This window comes from Ischnura elegans, chromosome 11 (assembly GCF_921293095.1).
Source record: "Ischnura elegans chromosome 11, ioIscEleg1.1, whole genome shotgun sequence".
Classification (NCBI taxonomy): domain Eukaryota; kingdom Metazoa; phylum Arthropoda; class Insecta; order Odonata; family Coenagrionidae; genus Ischnura; species Ischnura elegans.
This window is the reverse complement of record NC_060256.1, coordinates 53,942,374-53,969,073: the sequence shown is the minus strand read 5'-3', so window position 1 is coordinate 53,969,073 and position 26,700 is coordinate 53,942,374. Positions and strand designations below refer to the sequence as shown.

Genomic DNA, 26,700 nt, shown 5'->3' with positions numbered 1-26,700 from the left:
GTATAAAATACTTAAAGTTCAGCATTCTACCTTTTTTGCGCCGATAGTTGGTTGTAATAAATTTTATAACTGTGGAAAACTGCAAGTGTTTATTTCTGTGGCTTTATGCTAAAAGGGCAAATGTCACAATCACTTATTTTCAGGAGAGCAGTATTAGTAGCACAAGTTACAAAGGAAAATTCAACTTAATTTAAAACTGAATGCCCCTATCACTGCTATAACTTTTTTCCTATTTGTTTCAGACATTGGCCCTTTTCACACTACATAGTTCCAAAGACTTAAAGTGCTATGGAGGTATAATTACAAAAGAGTACATTTTTCACATTAGCCCTCGTACGAGAAGCCACAGATTTCAATAAGGAAAAATTCCACTCCATCATGCTTTGATCTTTGTATTTCAATGTAGACTTCTTCAGCATCAAATATAAAAGCTGATTTTAAAAAACTCAATAATGAGAATAGACAAATGCAGGGTTGATAAAAATCATGATTTTTTTTCAAAAAAAATCATTTTTGTTGATTTTTTTGATTCAAATCGGATTTTATTGATTTAAATGAGATTTTTATGGTTCTCCATTTATCAAAAATTCAGTTGTTTGCAAAACTTAACTATTTGGGCAGCATATTGGAGAATGATCGTTTGCAGAAACAATAAGAGGCAACATACCCTAAACTTAATACAGTGCAACCTCGATATAACGACACCCCACGGTGCACTAATAAACACTCGCTATAGCGAATTGTCGCTTTACCGGAGGTGGAGCAAATAATAGCCAATATACCTGTTGCGAACAGATATACAGGAACAGGGGTGGTGCGGCGACAGATAAACATCTATCCGATAAACGTAAGCATAAATCCAGACGAAAGGCAATGTTTTTTTGCATCACTAAATTTCCTTACTCAATTAACGACTAACTATTCAAACAATTTATAAGCGCCGCACTGAATAAAAATCATGCAAAGCATTGTTTCGTCAATGATTATATTTATAGAACGACAGTTTACCACATAAATTTGAGACTGAGCACTCCATTAACTTCATTTATAACAGATCGCTAGCAGTTACAGAGGTTAAGGAGTCTTGATGAAAGTCTTCCAGCGGTGAAACCCTCGCTATGGCGAGAGCCAACGCCGAAAGGGCCTCGTAAAAACGAATTTTTTAACACGCTTATTATAGGGTCAATTGACGGTGCATCGGCTATCTCTCGTAATAGCGGGGGTGTCGCTATAGCCCGTACTCGCTTTAACGAGGTTCCACTGTACAACATTTAGTCAATCAGGGGAGAGAACTATGGAAATGCCAATGGCATCAAATTACAAATTACACCAGCATAATATAAAATTGCCATTGGAAGCATCAAATGTGCTATATTATGCGGTTCTAAAGCATATGAAGTTTAGAAAAATTCTGTAATTGCAACTTTGTACGGTGCCTACGCTTAGAAGTTAAATCAGAAAACAATTTTTTTTCAACGGATACACTAGTATTCTAACCAAAGCCATTTTTTTTAATTTTCATGTTACATGCATTCCCACAGTATCATTTCTATTTAAGAGCCACCATTGTGCTGATAACTGTCGATTCATTGTATTAATTAAGAAATAAAAATCAAAATTATACACTTACCGCTTCCTTTTCTTGACTCTCTAAAAATCATACATATAGATCACATTATGATTTAAATCACCTGATTTTTAAAAATAAAGATCAAGGCTTCCATCCGTCATTGATGCTATTCCCCCATTACAAATGGAAGGTATATATGAGATTCCGTGTTCATGTGGGTCTAGTTACATCGGACAGACCAAACGGAAGATAGTGACAAGGCTGAAAGAGCATGAAAGGGCGCTGAAGGCAAGGCAATGGGAAACTTCAGCTGTCGCCGATCATTTTATGTCGGGGCCAGGACACAAGATCCTCCTGGATGAGGCCAAAGCCATTGCAAGAAAATCTGCATATTGTCCACGGCTTATTAGAGAGGCGATAGAAATTTCTAAACGACCTATGAATTTTAACAGGGATGATGGATATAATTTAAGCCATGTGTGGAAGAGATATATTACGAAAATTTAATAACAATATTCCACTTTTCATCTTCCTTTTTTATAGTAGATGTATTAAAGAAGTTGGCTTTTATTTTATTTTTATTTACTTTTTTAAATACCTTGACAAAAATGGACCAGTTTTTCCAACGGTACGATACATGTTTATATTATCATTCTCCTGACGACGTTCCCAGTAAGTGGAATGAAACGTTGAGACAAATATTAAGCACGCAGACGTACACCCGAAAATGGATTATAATAGTGCAAATGCCACTTACTTTCCATCCGCAGTCAAAGCTTTAGCAATGTCTTGTTTCTGAACTGGCGCAATAGGCTCCTCCTCTTCTTCCTCTCCCCTCCTCCTCTTGGGCATCTGCTCCAAGTCTCTCATTTCACGCTCCTCCTTACTCATCGCTGTAAAAGATTTCAAAACAGTGTTAGTGCTCACCCAAATGAACCTAGATGTTCTCACCATGGTTTCCGGGTTAGCTGTGTTTTCCGGTTTTCCAGATCACATTTCATGGTCTAATGTGGCTGCATCTTCAGATCAGGAATAAGTGCCGACAAATGGACATGGCCCTCTATAATGGCCTCTATATGGACGTTTCCAGATGATGTTTCATAGTCTAATCTGACCACATCATCAGACCAGGGGTGAGTGCCAACATATGTAACATATTGAAAGAAAGTTCTTACACTTTTCTAAATTAAATGTGTAGTTAAAAATAGGTTCTGTGAGAGGTAAGCCCATGCAAGGTGTAACTCACAAATAATTGCTAAAATTCTGTAATCTGCGTTGGCATTACTAATTAGTACTTTCACTGGTAACAGGCTGAAAATAATGTATTAGAATACATTTTCTATTTGATTTTTTCTATTAGATCGCTCTGCTTCTTTTACCAACATCAGGGGGTATGTAAAAGAAGTTTTCAATGCCATGCTGTGACCTTGTCGTGGTGGAAAGGCTTTAGTATTCCAGCAATCCCAAGGGCTAGACTGGGTCATCTAGATTTCTGTTTGAGGCTTTTGCAGTGCTAAATTACAGTTCTCTCCATGGTTTTTGGGTTAGCTGCCTGAAATGGAAATCTATACAGTAGACTGTCATCATTACGAAGTTTGCGGGACCGAAAAACCGGAGATTCGTAATAATGAAGTGAAACGAACGTTTGACGTTTGAATAATATGAACGTTTCTTTTAGGAATCGTCAAAAAAAAAAAATTAATAAACGCGATTAAATTACGTGGAAATAAATATAAACAGGAAAGTTTGTTTCAATTTCTCAACAGAAGAATGAAGCACGAAGCAATCGAGGGTTATCTCCCCGAATACAGTAAGTCCGATGTACGAACTTGATGCGTTCCAAGACCTTGTTCCTAAGTTGATAAACCTACAGTACGGCCGCTGAGAGTTGTCTGATTACATGGAGAACGGTCTAGGTAGGGGTAGGGGGCATGGTTGTCAGGTAAGAAAGGGAAACGCCTATAAATAGTTCTGCGAAGAAAGGAGCTGGAAGGGACGATGGGCGAAAAGAACCCAGAGGAAGAATCACTTGTTTCGGTGATTCGAAGAAAGGGTTTGTTTTGGTGGATCAGGCTTATTTTGGTGCGCCTTATGCAGTTGACAACGTTGTGAGACTAGGCGAGGGTGCATTTGGAAGAAAACGATTGGCTGATAACCGTGCTGGCATCCCCCCCTCCTATTGTGCCATCATCAGACAACTCTCGCCGGCCAGACTGTATGCAAGGAATTGAGGAGTACGGTTATCCTGCAGAATGCAACATTACACATCCTCCAGAGTGCATTACACGTATGCACTAACTCGTGATTGTGACAAACTGATCTAGCTGGGCGTGCGATGCAGCTGAAGCCGAACAAAATCGCTCCTTGTGGTAAGGAAGAACGGGCAAAACGCTGAATAGTTCCTAAATTCACACCGGATTCAATGGTACTTTGTTCAGATTGTGCCCACAGTGAGAGTTCTTCTAACAAAGCCACACGGCGTAGCATCAGCCAAATCGAAAGGCACCAAATTAGAAATTTGAAAATTTTGAATGCTCGTATCTCTGAAACTTTGTGAATCGAATATGCGTAGGAAGAGGACTAACTAAACGTCCAATTTACATGCGGTTATAAGTGGGTGACCATTACTCCACAGGAATAAAGCTTATTATATGATGCTGCATGTAAACTGTATACAGAACCATAATTGACGCTCTTGGGCACAGAACACACGAAAAACTTAACGTGGCACGATTATTAAAACTTAGCATAGTGAATGTCCACCTAAATACCGTTGCTTATGCATGGAACTTCGTAATAAAGTTCATTTTGTAACCCCCGGGACCGGGACTGAGGTTTGAAATTTCATAAAAACGAACATTTTTTAATAACACTTCTTATACTATAGCTCGGATGGGCCGTTTTGTCAGGACCGATGATTTGCTTCGTAATAATGTGGTTCGTATTAACAGAGTCTACTGCAGTGGCCCTATGTAGAGGGCCATTTCCATATGTCAGCACTCAGACCTGATCTGAAGATGTGGCCAGATTAGGCCATGAAACATGATCTGGAAAATAACCTTGACACAGCTAACCTGAATACAATGGAGAGAACTGCAATCCTGCCCTGCAAAAGCCACAAGCAGATATCTAGATGACCCAGTCAGGCTCCAGGGGCCATTGGAACGAAAAAGCCTTTCCACCGCAACAAGTTATTATTATTATTATTATCAAGGTCGCATCATAGCATGGAAAATTTTAAATGGTGTCATTTGCTACTAATGTCTTGGATAGGTCATTAAATGTTGACAAAATCTAATGGGGTAGAATTAAAAATGCCTTTTTGTTGAAAAACAGGGTACTAAGTAGAGGGTTTTAAACTACAGTGAGTCCTCGTTTAACGTCACTTACCGTTCCTGAAAAATGTGACGATAAACGAAATGACGTTAATCGAAGCATAATATCCCATAAAAAACAATGTAAAAAGTGAATATCGGCTCCTCGACCTCACAATTCCTATGCGAAAAAATTTTAGCGTATCATATCTGGGGCATTTTTTACGATGGGAATGCCAAACTACGGCATAAAAACGAGTTCCTGTTTTCATCGACGACAATAGCAGCAGTGATGTAAATCCTTCTCAATTTTTGTATCTTCCCGCATTTGCTTTTCGGCTTCGCTATGGCTATGGAGTGCGGTCCAATGAATGCTACTTCTGCTACCAGACGCTACAGACGGTGATCCGGAGCACCGGTCCCTACCTACGTTCACTACGAGAATTTCTTTTCGGACCGGTCAGGAGCGAAATCAAAATGGTGGAAATGAACGCGGGCGGGCAAACTTGTATTATGAAATCAAAGAGATGGTTATAATTGCGAATTAAGGTGGGCGGGCGTCACCTGGGCATCATCATCGCTGAAACATCGTCGCAGTAACAGGAACCAAAATTATTGTGAACATTGTTCTCTTGGACATTTTCGTGGAAATGTCTCTGATGCTAAAATTTGCTAAAACCGTAATCGCAATTAACAATATACACACCGTTTTACACTTTGTATAGACTGACCGTATTACCGCCCACGAAACGAACAACCTGCAACGCCTGCCGCTTCGTTTTTTTCTCACGCGAAATTTAAAAGACGTGACGTTATCGCGAAGCGAAAGGGCGATAAACGAATGACGATCTCAAAATTTTCGTGACGTTATCGCGAAATGACATTAAACGGGGTGACGTAGAACAAGGACTCACTGTACCTAATTTTAACAATTTTCATAATGAAAAAAACTTCATTTGTCAAAAAAATTTTTGGTAAATTCATGATTTTTCAATGTTTGAATGTTTTGTTTTTAATTATGAAGCAAAGTAATGTGTTTTTATATTTCAGGAGGTGGAGGGGTCTGTACCCCCCAGACCTCCCCCTTGCCTAAGCCACTGTTGAGCACTCATAGCAAATAACTCCAGACAAACCAAAATAAGATGCTTTCACTATATTTTAACATTAAGCATACACATGAAGAATATAGGAACTCTCACCTTTGAAGTCCGTGGAGAGGTTAAATATTGGTCGTGCCCACTCATTGATTAGTTTTCCTGCTCTCACTTTGTTCTCCTTGGTTTCCTTTGGGTGTTTGTACAAATACATCACAGCCTTGCCAATTCCTGAATGCTTAAGGGTGGATTGATCCACTCTGGGAAACTAGACCAAAGGTGAAAAAAAAAACAGAATTTCAATGAATAACATATCCATATTTACACTGAGCACATACTTGGAACATTAAATCATACTTCCAATCCCTTACACTCCCTGAAGAGGTATTCTCAATCAGTGATTCAATCCGAATGTTGGTTTGGATAGGTGAGGGTAGAGCTCACCCTAGACTACCAGTTCCCAACCTTTTTTTCCTCTCGTACACTTTTATATGTATATCACTTATATTGTAGCCCCAAAAATGTAATGTGCACATATGATCACGTAATTTCACTATAGGTAGTAGACATTTTTTGTTATAAATGATTACATAAATAGAAACTTTGTTTTAAATACCACATATAATATGCATACATATTTCCTGGTTAAGAGATAAATAGTTCCTGGCATCCACCATTACCAATTATTTTCGGCGTACCACCGACTGGAATGTCGCGTACCCCCAAGGGATACATATACCAACGATTGGGAACTGCTGCCCTAGACTTAACATGTTCCCTGCCATGGATTTTTAGACGAATTCAACCACTGCACCAAAGCATAATTCTTTTTCCTGTCTCTTCAATACTTTGGTCGTTTCCATTTGAGTTTTCGTACGTATTCAGCTACGTGCGCAGTATCGGTCACATCATATATGTGGCACCGAAGTAGCTGAGACCAACTGCGTGCTATGCGAGGGCAAAAATTTGACTCATTCATCGGTCATGATGACCAAAATGGCCAAAGGATGAAGTATGCGTTTCGGTCATAATGACCAAAGCAGCAGTCAAAGTGTTAAGCCTGAATCACAAGAATATTTTTTTCATCCATTCCCAGCGACTGCTCCATGTTGGTGGAAAAATAACCGCAATGGCTTGAAGGATGGAAATCCCTTTTTCGTCCACTTGTCACATCCTTTTTCTGTCGAAAAAAAACCTTTGCTGGCACCTTCCTTCAACCAATCAGAACACAAAGCCACAAGGAGCGATTACAATGCCACACTAGGCTTTTCATTGAAAGATAGTTGTTAATGTGGAAAGTGATGGAAAGAGCGACGGAAAAAGGAGCAGTGGGAATGACTGTGTGGTTCAGAAAATGATGGATCGAGCGATCACTCTTTTGGTCCCTGAAAACCTATCGCTGGAGCTATCATTCTGAGGGATTGAAAAAATGATCATATAATTCAGGTTTAAGTCTAGGGTGAGCTGTTCCTCACCTATCCAAACCAACATTTGGGTAATCACAGGCATATGAACTGAATCCCTTTAGAATTGCTGTTGGACGACTTACATGACATATATTTTATTTTTCAAATATAATAATAACAAATATAATTTAATTTTTGATAATTGACAAAACTTTCCCAGTGCCACTTCGCACTTTGATGATTTTGATAAGGGGTGCCCAAAATTTTCTCCTAAGATATGAACCCATTGATCAGAACTCTATCCAATTGACTACCATGTCCGTTGATAATAATAGTCAGTTTCACATAATCATCACAGATACCAATGAAATTATGATCATGAAACAACTAATACATTAAAACAAAAGAACAATAGCACAAAATCAGGTTATTCCAGTTCGCCATTCATGAACTCCACAAAAACACAAAAAAATCACCAATACAATTAAAACATGTACTGAAAGTCACTATAACAACTCATAGCAACTTTGAATGAAAATATAAATATAAAAAGTCTTTTACCTCCCACAATAGTTTCAAAAGACTATCCCGAATCCTGAGGGCTGGTAGGGAACGATCAGGCATAGGGGACAGCCAATCACATAAAACGGATAATACATTGTGCTCGATAAACGCTACCTGGGAATGAGACAATAAAATGACATGTAAGTATGCAGTAAAGATACACAATTAGGTACCAATGTTTCCAAAAGTCTGCGAACACCTAAAGAGATGCAGTTAATACCAACCCTTGTAGTATTTTATCCCAGAATTTCACCCTACTCATTCACACAATGAGTTGAGAGTATACGCACTCAGACTTTTGGGAACAATAGCACATAAATTCAATTCGGAGATATGGAAGACAAATGTGTATAAAGAATGTTCATAAGCAATAAAAGTACTAATGCAAAAATGGTGAGCAATGGAAGGTGCATTCTCAGCATATTACAATGGAAAAACCAAAATACAAAGTCACTGAGAAAACTTGATGAGACATAGATAATTCGAAAGACATGAAAACATCTTTGATAGACAATTGGTCGAAGTTGTTGGTTTCCGGCGATACTTTTGAAAATTGAAATACATTTGAACTTTCTTTTTCCACAGAATTTCTTATTGAAACACTACCATAGTTTCGACGGTTAATGGCAATAGCAGAAGATGACAACAACCATCGCAACCATGGTTGTGTTTTAATTAAAAATTCTGTGGAAAACAAAGTTTAAATTTATTCATCCAATAGCACTAGTCAGCAAAAAGAATACATCAGAGTATCTTCAATGCTGGAAAATACAGAAATCAATCAAGGAAATGAACAAAGAATAAATTGAAAGTCAAAACATACCTGAAGGTCATGCTTTTTCAGTTGGGACATTGCAACAGGTAGCATTCCAATTTTCTTAGTAGCTGGCTTATTCTGCTGATTCAAAATTCTGTCGTCCTACAAGAAGAATAGATAAATAAAAATTAAAACTACAAAAAAAGGAACAAGATTTCTACACCAGATCTGCTCCATAGCTAAAAAAAATCCAATTGACACCCACTTACAAGGCTGGTGAGGAAACTCATAATGTGTACTGCCATTGGTTTCAGAAATAAGCTAACACTACCATTAAGAGAACATAATGACCAATTGGAAAAAGAGGAAACTGTTTTCATGGCCTAAATGGCTGCTTAAGCAAATTCAAGATGGGATTGTTCACACTGATCCACAATTGTAATGCAATAAAAGATATCAGTAGATGGAAGAGAAAGATTAGGCAAAAATTTTCCACTTTTAGCCATTCTCTCATAAGTTGAAAAAATCTAATGTTGACACATACTTCTCATGAATTGGTGACGAAATTAGTGCTCTAGGCTATTAACCCTCTTATGTTAGTGACCCACGCTATATACTGGCTTCTAATTCGCAGTTGATAAGTGCCACAAGCCGAAATTTCTCCTTTGAGGCATGTAAATGAACAAATCAATGATCATGCAGCACCTAATTTTTTTAATAAGAATTAAGATAAATAATATACCATATTTCCTAGCCTCTAAGATGCACTGTAATTTTCAGGTTACATTTCTTGAAATATACTTTAATCAGACAGCACATGATAAAAACATCACTTATTACATAGAAAACAAAACTTACAAAAAATATCGAGAAATAAAAGTTCATACAAAGAGATACATACAGTAAACTCTTGATTTTACGAAGTCAGTGGGACCGGAAAATCGGCACTTCGTAAAATCGAGTTTCGTAAATTCAAACCTTTTTCATAAGGCACGAAAAAAATGTTCCCTTTTGTTTCTTCCACCGTTTTTTGTCTTTAGTGGTCTTATTTAAATGTTTTCGGTGGTTATTCTCGATATAATTCATAGAAAAGGCTTTTTGTTATCGATTTATGATGTGAAAAATCGTTAAATAATTATACCACCAAAAAATTCCCATTTCTTGTTCATACTTCAACATCAACGATCGCTTAAGAAATTCCCGACCAGTTACGAAAACGTAATCAAATAATGAATTTCAAAGTTTATTATAAGAATTTAATGCTATAAATTTGTTGTTAGGAGCGAATAACAACTATTAAGTTCGCGTAAGATAGATATTTGTTTCCAGCACCCACGGAATGTTAGCGGCAGCCGGCCTAACCGCCATTTATGTCGCCCTCTATCGCTCAGTGACGAGAAAAAAAAACGAGGGCCTCCACCCGTTTCCAAAATAACCTTCGTAAGTTAATATTTCGAGTTTCTCTGTGTATTCAGTTGAATGTGCTATCTTTTCCATTGGTTATTTTTGTTGAGATTCGGTTATGATTCTAAATTTCGTAGGATATGATTATCTTCTGGCGAATATTTGAAGTAAATTCTGTTTGAGCTCTCCGTCCGGATACTGTGCTCCATCATCTTCGCAGACGTTGCTACGAAAGACTTTATTCTTCATCCGGACCATATTCTTCATACCGGGTGTGAAGTGCTATGTTCATTTAGTATTTCTCTCTCTTCTTTTATGCCGACAGGAGCAAGGTTCCAACCGGAAAACGACCGGAGAAACATCTCCCATTATCGGAGAAATAAAGAGGGAAACGTTATTATCCGCATTGATTGTTTTTCTACAAGAGATGTTTCATAATTTCTCAACGTGTGTGAAGTATTTGTTCACTTGCGTGAATTCCCAAAAATGACACGCAAAAACCTGTACATTCACCTCATTTACTTTTCGTACCCCTTTCTCCTCCGTATTGAAAGTTATGCAAAGAATCATTGCCGTAGAGAAAAGATTTTCTTAGCTTTAGCACTAAAAATAGTCGCGCAATAATCGTAAATAAATATAGTGAGGAAAGAGCAAAGAAAATAATTTCCATTGAAACGTCAGCAGAAAAGAAGAGAGAGAATAATAAGCGCGGCACCATTTCCCTGATTGTGGAAGTTACTTCTTCAGCCTCTCTCCGGTTAATAACTTACCCCCGTTGCAGGTAAAGATGAACCATGCCCTTCTCCACAATCGGGGAACGTTCCCAGTGGGTGGGGTGAATAAGAGTGGGATGGGGATTGCCTGAGGAAAGAAGTGTGGTCAGCACAAAGGAGTGGTGAACAGTGGTGAAGGGGGCAAGAGAAAGAAGGGTGGGGAAATGGCCTTCAGCTCTGCCTCAGTCTACGTTTGGGGGCCGTATTTTTTGCGACGCACTCGACCTCTGTCACCTTAGGAGGGAGGGAGTGAATGGGAAATGCTGGGGAAGGAGGGGTTTGGGATGCGTAAGATGGGTGTCAGCAAGATCAGTAGAAGGCCGCGGGAGGAAGTAAACAAAGACTTTGGAAAGAAAGATCTCTCGGCATGGGAAAACGGGGAGACGCGCGAGAAGAAAGTTCACGGTTAGAAGTGCGTCTTCATTACGAGTAGCCTGAAAAATAAGTTGGTGGTTAATAGAGCCCATTACTTAAGATATTTAAGTTGTTTATTCAGGAAGGCTATTATATACACGAAAAGATACTACTAAAATATCAATTTTTTTTTCCTTTTTGCCCTTCTCCATCGCCGCTTCCACCATGGTTTCTCACTGGCATAAATGGGAATGAAATTGGGGACCTAACTCGTTAGCCAGATCAATATATCTTAATGTTTGGAGGGCAGCGGGTACTTCTTTTTTATTTGGTGAAATTACTTCACTTTCATCTTCGTCGTCACTGCTATTATGACTAGTCCCGGCCGCTGCTTCTTCCGACGCATGTACCGGCGCGGCGTCCCATTGTCGCAAGCCCGGAGATCATCGTCAAGGGCAATATAATCGTTTGATGTTGCGCGCTGTGCTCTTCCTGCTTTTTCCAAGAATTTTTCAAAATCATCTTTTAAGCCTCTAATCTCCTCCGCGATTTTATCCGCTGCTGCTTCCTGAATGTATAACGTAACGAATCAACCATAGCCGTGATATTATAGCAGTAGAATTACTAGTAGGCTAGTTGTATCAATTACCAACCTCGAGAACATCCTCATGATGCGCTATCGAAAGGAATCCGGCCGATTTCCAGCAATTTGCGATTGTAGTGGAGGAAATAAAGTACGTCTTTGAACCGTGTTTCTGCGATGAAAAATTACAATTTTATTAACTTGGCTATTTTAGCAAAGTTAACAAAGTCGTTATTCCTCATCGCAGAAACACGGTTCAGAGACGTACTTGAATGCCTGATAGGCAGGAGTGCGATGCAAACAATTATTTTTGATGATGGCATTGATTGATAGATTTTCAAAATGCAGTCAGAGCGGTCACTTTTGGGGAGAAAGGCCCCACGCACGGAGGGTCGAAGAGAGGGGCCAGCGAGGGTGAGCTCGTCGAGGAAAGGGTCCCGGATTAGGGACCCTTCGAAGTGCTTCGGCGAAAAGTAGTCAAGTAATCTTCGAAGTACGTTCACAGCAGCCTGCCTTGCGAACGTACCAGGTACGTTCACAGCAGTGCAAAGAGTTAATTAGGAGTGTACGAAATACCCCGCTCGACCTTCCTGACATGTTAAACTACGAAGTATTGTCGATGCGATGTTTACGAATAGGCACGTAAATAGGGGCATTATATCAGTCGCGATATTTTTCTTAACTCCTACTTCCCCTAAATTCCCACCGTGAGGTTTTAGGCGAACCGTTTCTCTCCAAAGTTGCACTATCATTTACGATTTCACACTTTTGATGAACCACAGTTGGAAGCGCTGATTTTTTTAGCTTCTTACGTCGGCGTACCTAGTTTTGTTGACAAATATTTCGCTATAGTTCGTATAAACGAATGCCTTTCGCTCCTGGGGACCGATCCGAGGTTCGTAAATTCGAAACATTTCGTATAATCGAAACTTCGTATAATCGAATAGCACCATGTATTTACCATAGGCTTTTCGCCGGGACCGCACTATCACTTCGTATAATCGAAAACTTCGTAAAATCCTGCTTCGTATAATCGAGAGTTTACTGTAGTTGTCTTTCATAACTGTAATAGAGACAATCATACCCTTGGTGAAGCAGCCTTCGTTTTTAGAGAATTAAGTTATACCCATGACCTATAAGATACTGGCTAATTTAGGGCAGTTACCTTTCAGGATAAGTTTCATCATGAACAAATATAAGTTAGAATATTTAGCATAGTTGTATACACCGACTGGTTTGTTGTTTGAGTTGTATAACATAATACTGTGAGAAAATAAATTGTTATATATAAGTTTTGGAAGAATCGTTGCACTTGCTAATACATATATGCATAGTGAAATTGTTTTCCTTCACTATATTGGTGATACATTGAATGAATATATGAGTCCATTGTATATATAGGCCCAAAAGTTTTAAAATACATTACTAATAACAAAAGATGGCTGAATGAGTGGTTTACCTCTGCTGCATTCCTCATCTCCCCCAAGAGCTGAGCAATAATGTCATCATTGTCATTGATGATGTCCACATCTTTCCTTTTCCTGCGCTTTGATGCTTCCTTCTTCTTCAGCAGCATAAGATCAAAGTCAGAGATGCCACTCTCTTCCCTGGAAAATAATGACACACAATCAATGACGATGAGCAATACATTATGCCCTACACAGCCTATGCATGTACATACCTATTTATACATCAGACCAAAATCTCATGCAAGAAAGTCAGTGAGGATAAAGCATGCAAATAAAAAGATCATAGGAAACAAATTAGTACCATTCACCACTAGCCTTTCACAGTGCCACCTACAGTTGCAATACAGAGTTTAATTACTATTCCATTCCCATTAAAAAATCCACAGAGGAAAAAATATGTCTAAGTGACTTTGTTTGTCCATATACTGTCAACAAATTTTTAGTGTGTCCCAATAGGGTGGTTTCCTATTATTTTTTTATTGCCTAAATCGAAAGATTATTACTCCTGGAATACGTATTTAACGCATTTAGATTTTTAAATGACGATATCTATTTTTCGCGATTAAATGAAAAGTGAAAAATTTCAAGCTCGCGAAAACGCGACGGGTAAGTATGAATGCCAGGAAATCTCTCCGTGTGACGTATTTCTCATTCCCGCTGCCGCCTTGTGAGGTGACCTTGAGGGAGGCTTGAGCGCTGATACGACGCAGGCTGCTAGCGGGTAGCTGAGTACCCTGCTAGCTGGTAGCGCTTGGCTTAAATATAGATTATTACTACCTTATCAAACGAAGGAAACTTTCCGACCTTAGCCAGTTTTAATAAGTGATTATTAAGACATGTTTCCCTGAGCTCTGCGCCTCATACATGCATTGGTAATCTCAGACGTAGAGATGGGTCAAAAAGAACCGAACTGCCAAAACGAACTGTTCACTGAAATGAACCGGTTCGAAAATGAACCGTTCTCTAAAACACCCTGTTCACTGTTCATGTCGGCACTGCACAATTGCGGCGTACTCGGTACAGTAGGTATGATCATCAAGAGGCATTTTGAACTGCAGCTTACTCGAGCAAGTGCGTTGTGAGTACAACAGATGGCGGTTACGAGGGAGGCCATCCAAGGCCGCCGAAGTGCGTCGTAGACGACCGAGCCCCTCCCCTTCTTTCTCTACTATTCCCCTCCGTCGACGAAAACGAACAGGATATCCACTGAACGGTTCGTTCTAACTAATATTTGAACTGATATTTAAAATATTAGTTCTTTCGAACCGTTCGAAATATTAGATCAAATATTAGTTTCCTCTGGGCGTTCAGTTGGGATATCGCGTTCATTTTGATTTCGTATTTTGAACATTTGTGGATTTGTGGATGCATCTCCAAACATATTGTTTAAAACGCGATTTATGAACTTAGGAAACGATGGAACTCCTGATTGTGGAACATTTTTTTCGGTCCCTTTACCAAGATGATCTTTGGACTTAGTTTTTGGTGCCTACGATGAAATTTTAATTTTTTAAGTGCGCTGTATTGTTCAATGTGGATGCATCTCCAAAAATGTTGTTTAAAACGCGATTCATGAGCTTAAGAAACAATTAAACTCTTTGGACTTAGTTTTTTTCAGGTGCATCATCTAACTAGGAGTTTGATCGTCTCTTAAGTTCATGAATCGCGTTTTAAACAATATTTTTGGAGATGCATCCACGTTTCACATCACATCGCACTTAAAAAAGTTCATTGTAGGCGCCAAAAACTAAGTCTATAACTAAAAAAGAGTATATGATGACAATATAAAATGTGTACATTGTATCTACTATTTATGTTTTTCTTAGGTTGGTCGTACAGATATTTACTTTTAACTGGTTTAATCTAAATTTTACCCTGCGTCGCTTAAGAGTTCTCAACTGATGATAGTGGGAAACACATATTTGGCTCCAAATTACATCAAATTACTTGTTTGTATCTGCAAACTTTGGCAAGCTTGTAATAACCTATTAATTGCGCCGTGGCATTATAACGGCATAAATATCAGAAAATGTAAGAAAAATGGCATTTAATTTAATATATCGTATATTGTCTTATTTTAATACTTTTTAATGGGAATTTCACCTTTATCAGCTTTATATTTCAGAGTGAAATTAAATACATAACTAGTTGATGAGTTTATTATTGAAATTACTTTCGTTGAATATAATCCCCTATCCATCGTCAAAGTAGGAGGTAGGCTAGGAATTTCAAATATTTGCCGGCCTCGGTGGCGGCGAGGTAAAGTAAATGTCATTTTTTAATACTTGTTAATAGAATTTCACCTTTTCCACCTTTATATTTAAAGAGTGACATTAAATATTAAATCACAAGTTAATGAATTAATTGTTGATATTACTTTTGTTGAATATGATCCCCTCTATCCATCGTTAAACTAGGAGGTAGTTTAGTAACTTCAAATACTCGTGGGCAATTCAGTAGGAAAATCGAATATTGGAACACGTGAGGATACTCCGTTTATCTCCGTTAGTCTGCTTGTTTCTTTCTATATAGAAACATTTTCGCAGGCCAAATTTTACTAAAGGTACATAGTTTTTAATTTGGTTTTATCTGTTATATAACATCAAGCACAATTTTCCATCTTATCATAGGCTACGAGTAACTTTCTTTGCAGGCACAGGCTGTAACGAGGAGAAAAAATTGATATCTTACCGACGAGTCTAAAAGAGAGATTCACAAATGATCTGCATACTCAAAATATTTATATAGAATCGTTAGCTGTGCAAAAGTCAAAGTTTCTTATAAAAGGAGCATTTTAAAACTTTTCTGGTGCTAGATATGCGAATAACATCTGGCACTGACTTGATATGTAAATATTAATTCTGGCTTATTCTAAAGTGGACAGCAGATATTTTCTTGCGCGTGGATAACCAAGTAAAGGCTCGGGGCAGAACTTGCTCGTAAATACCATAACACTCTCCACAAACCTTACGATACCACACTAAGCTTTCATGTACTCTAAACGCATGATAAACAATATTTTCTACCGAATGACCCTACCTGTTCACTATGAACCGATATTTTGAACTGTTCTTTTTACTGAACAGGATCAAAGTGAACGGTTCATAAAAATGAACAGTTTAACCCACCTCTACTCAGACGATGTATAACTCCTATCTACTCGTATAGAAACTAGGTCCCTGTGACGTCACGTGGAGTGGCATCGCGTGGGCGCCAATCTGGCCTTTTTCAAATGAGGATAAAAATGGACCATGCCATTCGTCTAAACCGGTATTTCTAAAACGAAATAATTTGTATATTATGAATACAGTAATGGTGGGTAACGAATCGCAATCAATGACTTTCTTTTTCTTTGATGAAGGAAACTACCCTATTACTATTCCATTCCCATTAATTAAATCCACAGAGGAAAAAATATTTCTAAGTGCTTTTGTTTGTCCATAAACTGTCAAAAAATTTTTAGTGTGTCCCAATTGGTGTTCAGAAGGGTTGGCTTTTACCCAGGGATGGCCACTGAAACGAAAATGTTTCCTTTCAAACCGGAGCAAAACAAAAATATGTACAAGTCCTAGGTTAAGTTTAGTTCCCACACAAAATTAAAATCAACAAGGAGTTTAGTTTCGACACGGGACGAAACTTTACTCCAGGGAATAAAACTAAATAAATTGAAACTCTGCTGCTCATAGTTCAGTTTCAATCCCAGTAGTTGAGTGGAGGGGGAAAAGAGGGAATAGTTTCGACCCATTGTGTGTGAAATATGGGTCGAGAGGTGAAAGATTGAGCATAAAAATCGAATGGCCAGTTTGCGTTCACTGTTCTGCTGTTTGTGGTCAAAACATGAGTGCCCCATGCATCTAATGGCTGTAAGCCGAACCTCTACTTCATTCATCCATACTTTCTACTCGGTGTGTAAATTGAAACTAAACTGTTTGAAGGTGAAGCATGCGGTCCCTCCTGTGCTAAGCATTATCTGTGTTTCGTTTCGTCCCAGAGCTTTAGTTAGGTTTCCACCCGAATTAGTTTCAACTCTGATTTCGTTTCAACTCCGAGTGTAAATCCATTTCGTTTCATTTCTACATTACGCTCCAGGGAATGAAACTATTGCAATTTTACTGGTTTTGACTTTCATTTTGTTGCAATTGCCATTCCTGCTTTCACCATGCCACATTAGCCCTCTCAGTGCACCGGGCTAATACACAAGCTTTTGAATCACAAATGAAAAGTGTGGTTGGCTATATTGGCTCCTATGTAGTCCACTATTAAAGTTAATGACTCTACAGTTATTATTTATTTTTCAGATGATGTAAAAATGTCTCCTCCATATCTCATCTAGAAGCTCAACTTATATCAACGTAAAAAAAAATTTGCACATGGGTACACAAAATTGCTTCATAATGTTAATAATTAATCTTAATAACCTCAGACCTAAGAAACCAGTTATCAAATTTGGGGAGGACATTATAAGACCAAATTTTGTGCGACAAAATAAGCACCAGTTCAAGATAAAGTGCCGATCAAATATGACAAATGTAAAGCAATTCTCCTTCTAGAACAGGACCATACGGGACTGGAATGACCGGCCAGCAAAAATATTTGAGCACTTCCCAAAAAAGTTATCCACTGTTAAATAATGGTTAAAGAAGTAGATTTCATGTTTCTTAAAATATTTTTAATTGTTTTCATTGTATGTCCATGTTACCACCCGGACAATAGCCTACTTATAAACATTTAATAACATTAGTGATTAAAAAAATACTGAATTAGTCCAAAAATCGGTTTCATTCACTTTCCTTGCGATAAATGCAATGAATGCTGAGGGATTTCAGCAAGAAAATCTTCCCTCACTACCCACATGAAGTTTTTTCTATGGTACAACATTTTATTCAATAGGGTGGTTTCCTATTATTTTTTTATTGCCTAAATCGAAAGATTATTACTTCTGGAGTATGTATTTAACGCTTTTAGATTTTTGAATGACGATATCTATTTTTTGCAATTAAATGAAAAGTGAACATTTTCAAGCACGCGAAAACGCAACGGCTAAGTATGAATGCCGGGAAAACTCCATGTGACATCGTTCTGGTTCCCGCTGCTGCAAGTGAGGTGACCTTGGGGCGAGGCTTTGAGCGCTGATACGATGCAGGATGCTAGCAGGTAGCAGAGTACCATGCTAGCTGGTAGCGCCTGGCTTAAATAAGGATTATTAATGACTTATCAAATGAAGAAAACTTTCCGACCTTAGCCAGTTTTAATAAGTGATTATTAAGACATGTTTCCCTGAGCTCTGTGCTTCATGCATGCATTGGTCATCTCAGACGATGTAAATCTACTATCTACTCGTATAGAAACTAGGTCCCTGTGACGTCACGTGGAGTGGCATAGCATGGGTTCCAATCTGGCCTTTTTCAAATGAGGATAAAAATTGACCATTGCCATTCGTCTAAACCGGTATTTCTAAAACCAAATAATTTGTATATTATGAATACACTAATGGTGGGTAACGAATCGCAATCAATGCCTTTCGTTTTCTTTGATCAAGGAAACTACCCTATTGCCCTCAGAATTTCTCACTTGTACAAATTTTTTGAGGCTGATGGAGAGGGAGAGGAAAAACAAGTTATGAACGTGGTCGGCAAGGAGAGGCAGATTCTAGATGAGATATGAAGGAGACAAAAGGTATGGATGATCAGCCTTGCTGAATTTTTCAACCAAAAAAAATGTATATTGCCGATTTAAGCCAATGATGGAATGAAGGCATGAATTTCTTCTATAAAATCAGCTCAAATAAAGAATGATCGATACATCAGTTCCAATCAACCATTGTATTTAACTTAACAGCTTATCATTCAAAATTACTGCCACTAGAAAAGAAATGAACTTGCATACAAATTGAGCGAGGGTATGTAGCCTCCCTATACACATCGCACACATTCTCTCCCAATAGACAAGCACCTGTGCACAAGTTTGCAAAAACAATTAAAAGATAACAGACATTTTCTACCCAGACCAACAAAAGATTAAATATTTGAAAGGAAAAATTGCACATACACTGGTTAGCAATAGTAAAATTACAAAATTTAAAAATTGAAGTCTTAAGGCTAATATATGCTAGAACATTCATTCTACATATCGATGGCTAATTTCTAACAACACCTATCTCAAAAATAATTATTCTTTAATTGAATATAATTTTAATTGAAATTAAAAACTAAAAATACATAAAACTGAAAAAGAAGCATACATTTGCAAACAGAGAGTTGTTTTTTGCTTGAATTTTATTTTTATTATTAACAGTAGGTATTAGCTGCATTAACTCAGACCAGCCAAATTTTGAGATACATACATGTAGTTCAAACTTAGCCATCGACATGTAGTTGTTTTTCTACCAACTCCATTCACTTAATATTTAAACATCATCTAATTACCAAACTCGATATTCAATCCTTCTTCTCAAACATAAAATGTGTGTTTGAGAGAACTTTTGTCATGCACATGATTTATTTCCTACTGTAACTAGACTAAAATTTGGGATTATTAATCAATTACAGTCAATTAATACACCTACCTTCTACTACTGACAGCAAATATAGTTGTCAAGTTGAATCACAAAGAAAGATAAAACCAATGGACATAGTAAATATGTATTTTGGTAGCCGCAGAGACTTACTTTCACAAAAAAAATGTTTTATCAAAATGTTGACAAAATTTATCACATCCCTAACTTGAAAAATTTAGAACAAAGTCATTTAATTTGAAAAACATGGAACTTCTATCAATGTTAGAGGACAAAAATCTCCAGCTCAACTGGTCATTTTCTGTCTTTTTTGATGATGTATTACCCTGTTAAAACTTATTCAAATCTTGAAATTTTTCATAGCATATACAAAAGTCATTTTCCAACATTTTCCTACTTCTCAAATACAAAAACTTTGCACTTGAGAAAAAACTGAAGCTAAATTTTCAAACTTGATACACAGGCAAATGTTTACTACCTGTATACACTCAAAATTTCAAGATGATACCACAAGTGTCAAACAGTGATCCAATTGAGCAGGAGGTATGCATTATCTTATTGCAAAAAATCCAAATTAACACTAAAATTCATTAAAAACTGCATGAAGTTCTTCAAAATCAAAACTAAAAAGTAGAATACATGGAAATACAAAAATGAAAACAAAATTTTTGGAGGGTATTAACGTCATTTTGTGATAGCTTATGTGCTAGAGTATGAAATCACAAAATTAAAAGGACCGAAAAGAACAATTATTTGAGAAATAGAACTAGGTTCACTTTTTGCAATGGAAATATTCAGGGAATGGTACAACATAAATGTCTCAGGTAAAACATGAAATAGCTTAGCCACAACAAGTAAGCCATATTGGCAATACAAAGGGTCTTTCTCGTAAGGCATTCAATGCTTAAAAAAAAATTACCATATATGTCTGATGTCCCCCCTTTTTTTCCAAAAATGCCTGTGGTAAAAGTAAAGGGGGGGACTATATTCAAATGCATTTTTTTTTAACTTTTCCCAAAACCGAAGCTTCAAAATTAGAAGGGGGGAATATATTCAGAGGGGGACTATATTCCGAGAAATATGGTAAATCCGCAAGGAACATGTTATTGTAAGTCATGACTCACTCAGTAACAATGTCATCCATTGGTTTAAACAAACCGCCATGTCGTTTGTTACGATAAATTAACAATCGTAAAGAGGAGGTAACAATAGTAGCGAGGGACGCGAGAGAAAACTAATGGCAGTCGTGTATTGAGAGAGCTATGAAAAAAAAAAAACGTGTTTTAAAAGACCAGCAGAAAAAAAGTAGGGACGCAAAGAAAAAGGAGGTGCCCACAAGAGAGAACCGATAGTAGAAAGGATCCGTAAATAAAAATGGTGGAGAGAGTTTGAAAGAGGGATCGTGGAGGAAGATATCCGGCAGTAAGTGGAGATGTGGAGCATTTAACCATCCGGCAGTGTTTGAATGGAGTCGCGGAGCAGTGAATCCGATGAGTGGAACTTAAATCATTATAAATGCACAAGGAAAAGGGGAAGAGTTAAAAGCCCATTGGAATAGAAAAGGAAGTTATGCAATCTATTTGTTACAACGTCGGATTGTAAATTGGGCCCAATTAGTCTTCCTTTATGATGTTTTGAATATAAAAGTGTAAAAGTGATTTTGTGCATGTTATTTCATAATTAAGTGTGTTTATATACCATAAGGTAACACGAAACAAAAAAAAATAGGTGAGTGGTGTTACAGGTTACATTAGAAAAATATGACAAGATTTCCACAACTTTAAGCACACTGAGATTGACAGCAATGGAGAGCTGAGACGTTTCCCAATGCAATACAAATAATTCATACTGTGTACAACTAGTAAAAGCATTGCCAAAATCAATGTCACCTAATAGAGGATTTTCCTTCAGTAGATTTTGACTTTAAACATCTATATTTGATTAAAATAGCATGATGACCATATCGCCAACTTTTCAGGCTGCATAATTTTGTCATTCATTTTCAATGACATTGAATTGTTTGGTAAAGTAAAACTGCAGCTAATTTATACGAGAGTTAATACTTCACATCAAATAGCAAACAAACTACTAACTATTTAGTATGTAATATGATTTGTTTATGCAAGTATACATAAAGAGCAATGAAAAAATTAAATACTTTTCTGAATGTTTGAACAAGCCAGATATCATGATGTTTACCTATAGACATTTACCAACTGGGAACTTATGTAATGGTTTTATTCATAATATGAAAATAGAAAATTATCAACTGAAGACAATGCAAAACATTAAAGAAAATCTGATCTTTTCTTTGCAAGATATTAATGGTCAAATAAAGAAAAACATGAAACTAAGCACCACTGATCTTGACGAAACACCACCACCAGCCGCATTATAGAGCTAGCTCCTAACCTGTGGCTGTATAGCATGCAATGGTATGCTGATGACATCATCAATTAATGAGAATCATCAATAATATTACATCACATTTTGCATGAATGAGCAATCTATGAAAAAGCTATCTTGAGATGGGTGCCACAATTGCTCACACTCGAGCATAAGCACAACCGTACCACCACTTTAATGGAATGTTTGGCAATGTTCAGTCACAATCTAAACAAGTTTTTGTGCTGTATGTGTCCGAATGAATTATGTAAATGTGTCCGAAATATGGATCCATCAAAACATCCCGAGACCAAAGGAAAATCAAGACAATGGGTTTTGGCAGGTAAGCATGCACCATAGAAGGCTAAGGTGGGTCTGTCAGCTAACAAAGTCTTGGCCATAGATTTTGTGATAAGTAAGGGTAGATCTAATACATACTAAAGAGAAAATGATTTCTATGATGAAAGAACAAGGTCCTCGAAAATGACACAATGAGTGGAAACCATGGTCGCTTGTTGAGTTTTGGAATTAAAAAGTGTGGAAATTACCATTTGAGTTCTTTCATCATGGTTATATCGAACTTCCACCAAATCAAGCCAGAAACGATTTTATATGTTGAAAATGATTTTTTTCACAGAGAATTTCAACCTTGGTGCAAATTTACACCTGTGCACATAAAGTCACTTGTTACATGTACGGCTATGAAACACCATATGTAATTATTATAAATTGACTTTGTTCTTTAGTAGAGTAACTCAGTAAATGAGGTGGGATTACTTACTCATTCCTGTTCACTCCTTGATCTGAATCATCGTCAGACACATCTGGAACTGGTGCCGATGCCTTTTCTCCTTCCTCTGGCCCGTCGCCTTTCTCTTCCTCATCCTCACTATCATCCAACTTCTTCTCCAACTCCTCCTCGTCATCAGAGTCCACAGTTTTCTTCTTCTCCACCGGATCCTCCTCTTTCGAGCTGCCTTTATCCTCATCCTCTGAGTCTGATGCAATTTTTGCCTTCTTCTGCAAATGCAGTATTATATTAGGGATGGGGTAATTTGGTTCTTGAGCTTATAACCAGAATGGGTATGAAATAAAAGGTAGTTGCACTTCCTCATGATTATTTTAATGTGTACAATGCGTTTCGGCTTGCAGGGCCATCATCTGGTCTTGTACCAGAGCCAATACTTGTCGTGCAAGATAATTCTGGAGAAGAGCAATCACCTTTAATTCCAAAATGTCAAACTTCTATTATAACAAGCCTGAATCAGTTGAATTTATTAAAAATGGGTATGTTCACAAAGACCCAAAATTGCAATTCATTATTAATAATGCAGCAGACTGAACGGTAAGATAAGTTATGACACAAGAAAATAACTTCCCGATTCAGCCATTCTCTTGCAAGTGTAAAATAAGAAAGCACAAAAGTTGTGGCATACTTTTCACAAGTTGGTGACATCATTACAGAGTTCATATCAACTTTCCATTTTCCAATTTCCCAGTCTTTTCCCTGATTTCCAGTCAATTTTTTTCAAATTTCACAGCCTTTATAAAAAATGGCAAAGTTCTCATACTAAGGACTTACTAGAAAAATGCAGCAACTTATGTTGTGGGATAAAATATATTAATCCCAGAAGCATAAAACGTCCTAGTGGAAATTAAAAAAAAAAAAGTCAAATCAAACACTGCTCTTATCACCACGGAAATTTTGTTGCGAAAATTCTCAAAGCAAATTTAAGAATTTCGTAGCACTTAATGAAAAAAAAAACAAAATGTGAAGTTACTATTTTAGATATCAATGTAATGTTTTCCATTTTAATAAAAAGGCATTATCTGCTGATTACAATATTCTAATGCATTGGATTAAGGATAAAGCAAGAAAGATTAACTTATTATGATTTTAAATCTGTTTTATCCTCAAGGTGATATATTGGGTTGTGCCACTTTCTGCCCATGGAGCAAAAGCCAATACATTTCTTCTCAACATTCTTTTTTAATGCTACATTCTTTAGGAAGGGTAAATGGCATTTTATGGAGACCAACAGTAGACGTAGCACAATATTTTCGCACAAACATTTTAAAAATAGCTAAATTAACTCAGATACCAGATTACAAAAACAACAGTATTCTACATATAAAAGCAAACAGACTTACGTTGATTAACCATTATTTTTCAAATGTAAAAATAATACTTAATTTGGTGATTTATAGGAACAATATTATTATCATTAATTGGGCAAAATTAATAGCATCAGATCACTCTAGAGGTCAAATTTACTCACCTCACGACATTAGCCCCATGGGTGATAAAAAATTAATGGTGATCATAAGATTTGGTTTTGAGATCTGATATGAGTTATGAGAATATATTAGTTTTGATACCGGTCCATCCCTGATTACATACCATAAGGTAATGCATGGGGAGGCACAGGGATGAGAAATAACTCCAGAATGTCTTCTTGAAAATTAACATGCTTGCGGCAAAGCCTAAATGGAGTTACTATTACGCCTGTGCCAAGAATTTTATTTCGAAGAGTAATGAGATACCATACAGAGTCTCACTAGCATTTGAAGTCATGTTAGACTCAACATGGCGGCTCGTGGCTGGGAACGTGCTAAGGAGGTGATCCTCAAGTTTAAAAAAAAAACTCCTAGGAAATAATTAGCTTACGCTCTTTGGGGCTGGCTTCTTCTCATCTTCATCCTCAGACCCAGCCTTATCCTCATCATCTTCAGAATCGGAGAGGACTGCTTTCTTGCGTTTCCTTTTCTTTGCAATTTTCTCATCTTCATCTTCACTCCCTGAGGCCATTTTAGCATCCTTGTCTCCATCATCATCACTTCCTTCTGAGTCCTTTCTTTTGCCTTTTTTAAATGAAAATAAATGAAGAATATGTACTAAGGCTGACTACATATAAATGTACTCAGGGTTCCCACTCAAAGTAAATTATAAAATTCACGGTTTTTTCCCAGGTTTTCACGGTCTAAATGTCGTCAAATTCACGGTTTGTTGAGAAGCCATTTTAGGCAGAAATATTGAACATGTGACAATCACCGGTCGCACATTCACTTAAAATTTTACAAACGCAACAGAAGCTGTGAAGGCAAACGCAGCTATCAAAGTGCTATCCCTCCTGACGTCACATATCGTTTGCAAAATTCAGCTCCGGCTAAAAGTTGTGAGCGGGAAAATAGAGGGACCCAGGGTGCCAGGGAAGTTAAGAAGTGTCTGGATTTTCGCAAGTGTTAATGAACACTTTGGTTACCAGTCTTATGGCTTTGGTACAGGCCTGAGGTCAATGTGTCGTCTTGGCACACGGACCAATAATTGCGCCTCGAATATAAGTGTGCAGTGTCTGCGTGTCACCTTGAAACATGATCGACGTTTTTCTTTTGCTCCGTCAATCATAGTTTTAAAATGGAAAAAAAAAATTAATTCCTGAGAGTTGAGATGATTAAATGACAGAACAGCCTCAATTTGAATATAAAAAAGTGGCACCCCTATGAAAAAATTGTATAAAACTGTTTCAAAATTTTATACAATTTATACAATTACCATGGCAATTGTATAAATTGTATAAAATTTTGAAACAGGTTTATACAATTTTTTCATAGGGGGCAGTTTCACTATAGAAAAGGCTTGGAGTTGATGGCTTGCCAATACTGCAAGAAAGAAAGAAAGTTTTCTGTACCAAGGCAATCCTTGCACTATTCTTAACATAGACATGGTATATCGAGCATTCTAACAACTAGATAATGAACAATAGGTACTGCTTGAAAGCAGTTTGTACCGTGAGATATTTGTCCTCCACAGTGCCGATCAATCCATAGCAAAGCCTCAACAAGCTCTTAACACTGCCCCTGATAAATGAGAGGCAGCCTAGCAATCAGGCTGCCTTCTCCTTGCACATAGCTACAATGGCCTTCATGTTGCAGATATTTCATAAAGACTCCGAGCTCGCAACCTGGGAAGTCATGCAGGGGAGTTGTGCCAACTGATATAATTGGTGTGGTTATGTGTATTGCATTCATAATGCTTTGACATTTAATGGCTGGTGAAATATATAGTGTTTACCTGTGTTCAGAATTACTGTAGTGACCCGGAAATGGAAGATTTATTTATTTATAAAGTTTATTTATTTATTTATTTAAAAGATTTCCATTTCCGAAATACATATGTATAAATATGTTGTTGTGTGACGTCTCAGAATAGCCAGCTATGACAAACTATGCCTCGGGATTTGCACCTTTTCACTTTCTAGAACGCCTAACCTTCCTTTTCCCCTTCCTCTTGGACGAAAACATCCTGGTTCCACTTCCCTATATAATGGCACGGTGGAGATGCTATTGGCACTCGGGCACTGGGGGGCTCACGCACTCAGTAACTCTACTCAGTCACTTGTCTGTCAGCTATGTAGCCGTCAGTTGGAGTCGAAGCGTGGGCCGTAGGACCCGTGCGACCTAAGCACCTCGCTATCCACCCGTGCCATCACCAGCAGCTCCTCTCCTTCCCGAG

General features: G+C 37.5%; 1 protein-coding gene across 3 annotated transcripts in view; it reads right to left on the bottom strand.

Annotated features, from left to right (window-relative positions):
- Positions 1 to 26,700, bottom strand: part of LOC124168528 (protein IWS1 homolog) — a 36,928-nt gene that overhangs the window by 5,868 nt on the left and 4,360 nt on the right. For 2 of the 3 annotated variants that reach the window (XM_046546857.1, XM_046546859.1), the window contains 8 exons: positions 24,856 to 25,049; positions 22,969 to 23,207; positions 19,854 to 19,859; positions 13,279 to 13,426; positions 8,772 to 8,867; positions 7,946 to 8,062; positions 6,084 to 6,246; positions 2,328 to 2,463 (listed from right to left, as the gene is read on the bottom strand). In XM_046546857.1, coding sequence (XP_046402813.1) covers positions 2,328 to 2,463; positions 6,084 to 6,246; positions 7,946 to 8,062; positions 8,772 to 8,867; positions 13,279 to 13,426; positions 19,854 to 19,859; positions 22,969 to 23,207; positions 24,856 to 25,049 — 1,099 coding nt within the window. The remainder of the gene's footprint in view (positions 1 to 2,327; positions 2,464 to 6,083; positions 6,247 to 7,945; positions 8,063 to 8,771; positions 8,868 to 13,278; positions 13,427 to 19,853; positions 19,860 to 22,968; positions 23,208 to 24,855; positions 25,050 to 26,700) is intronic. The other variant, XM_046546858.1, reaches the window with a different exon arrangement.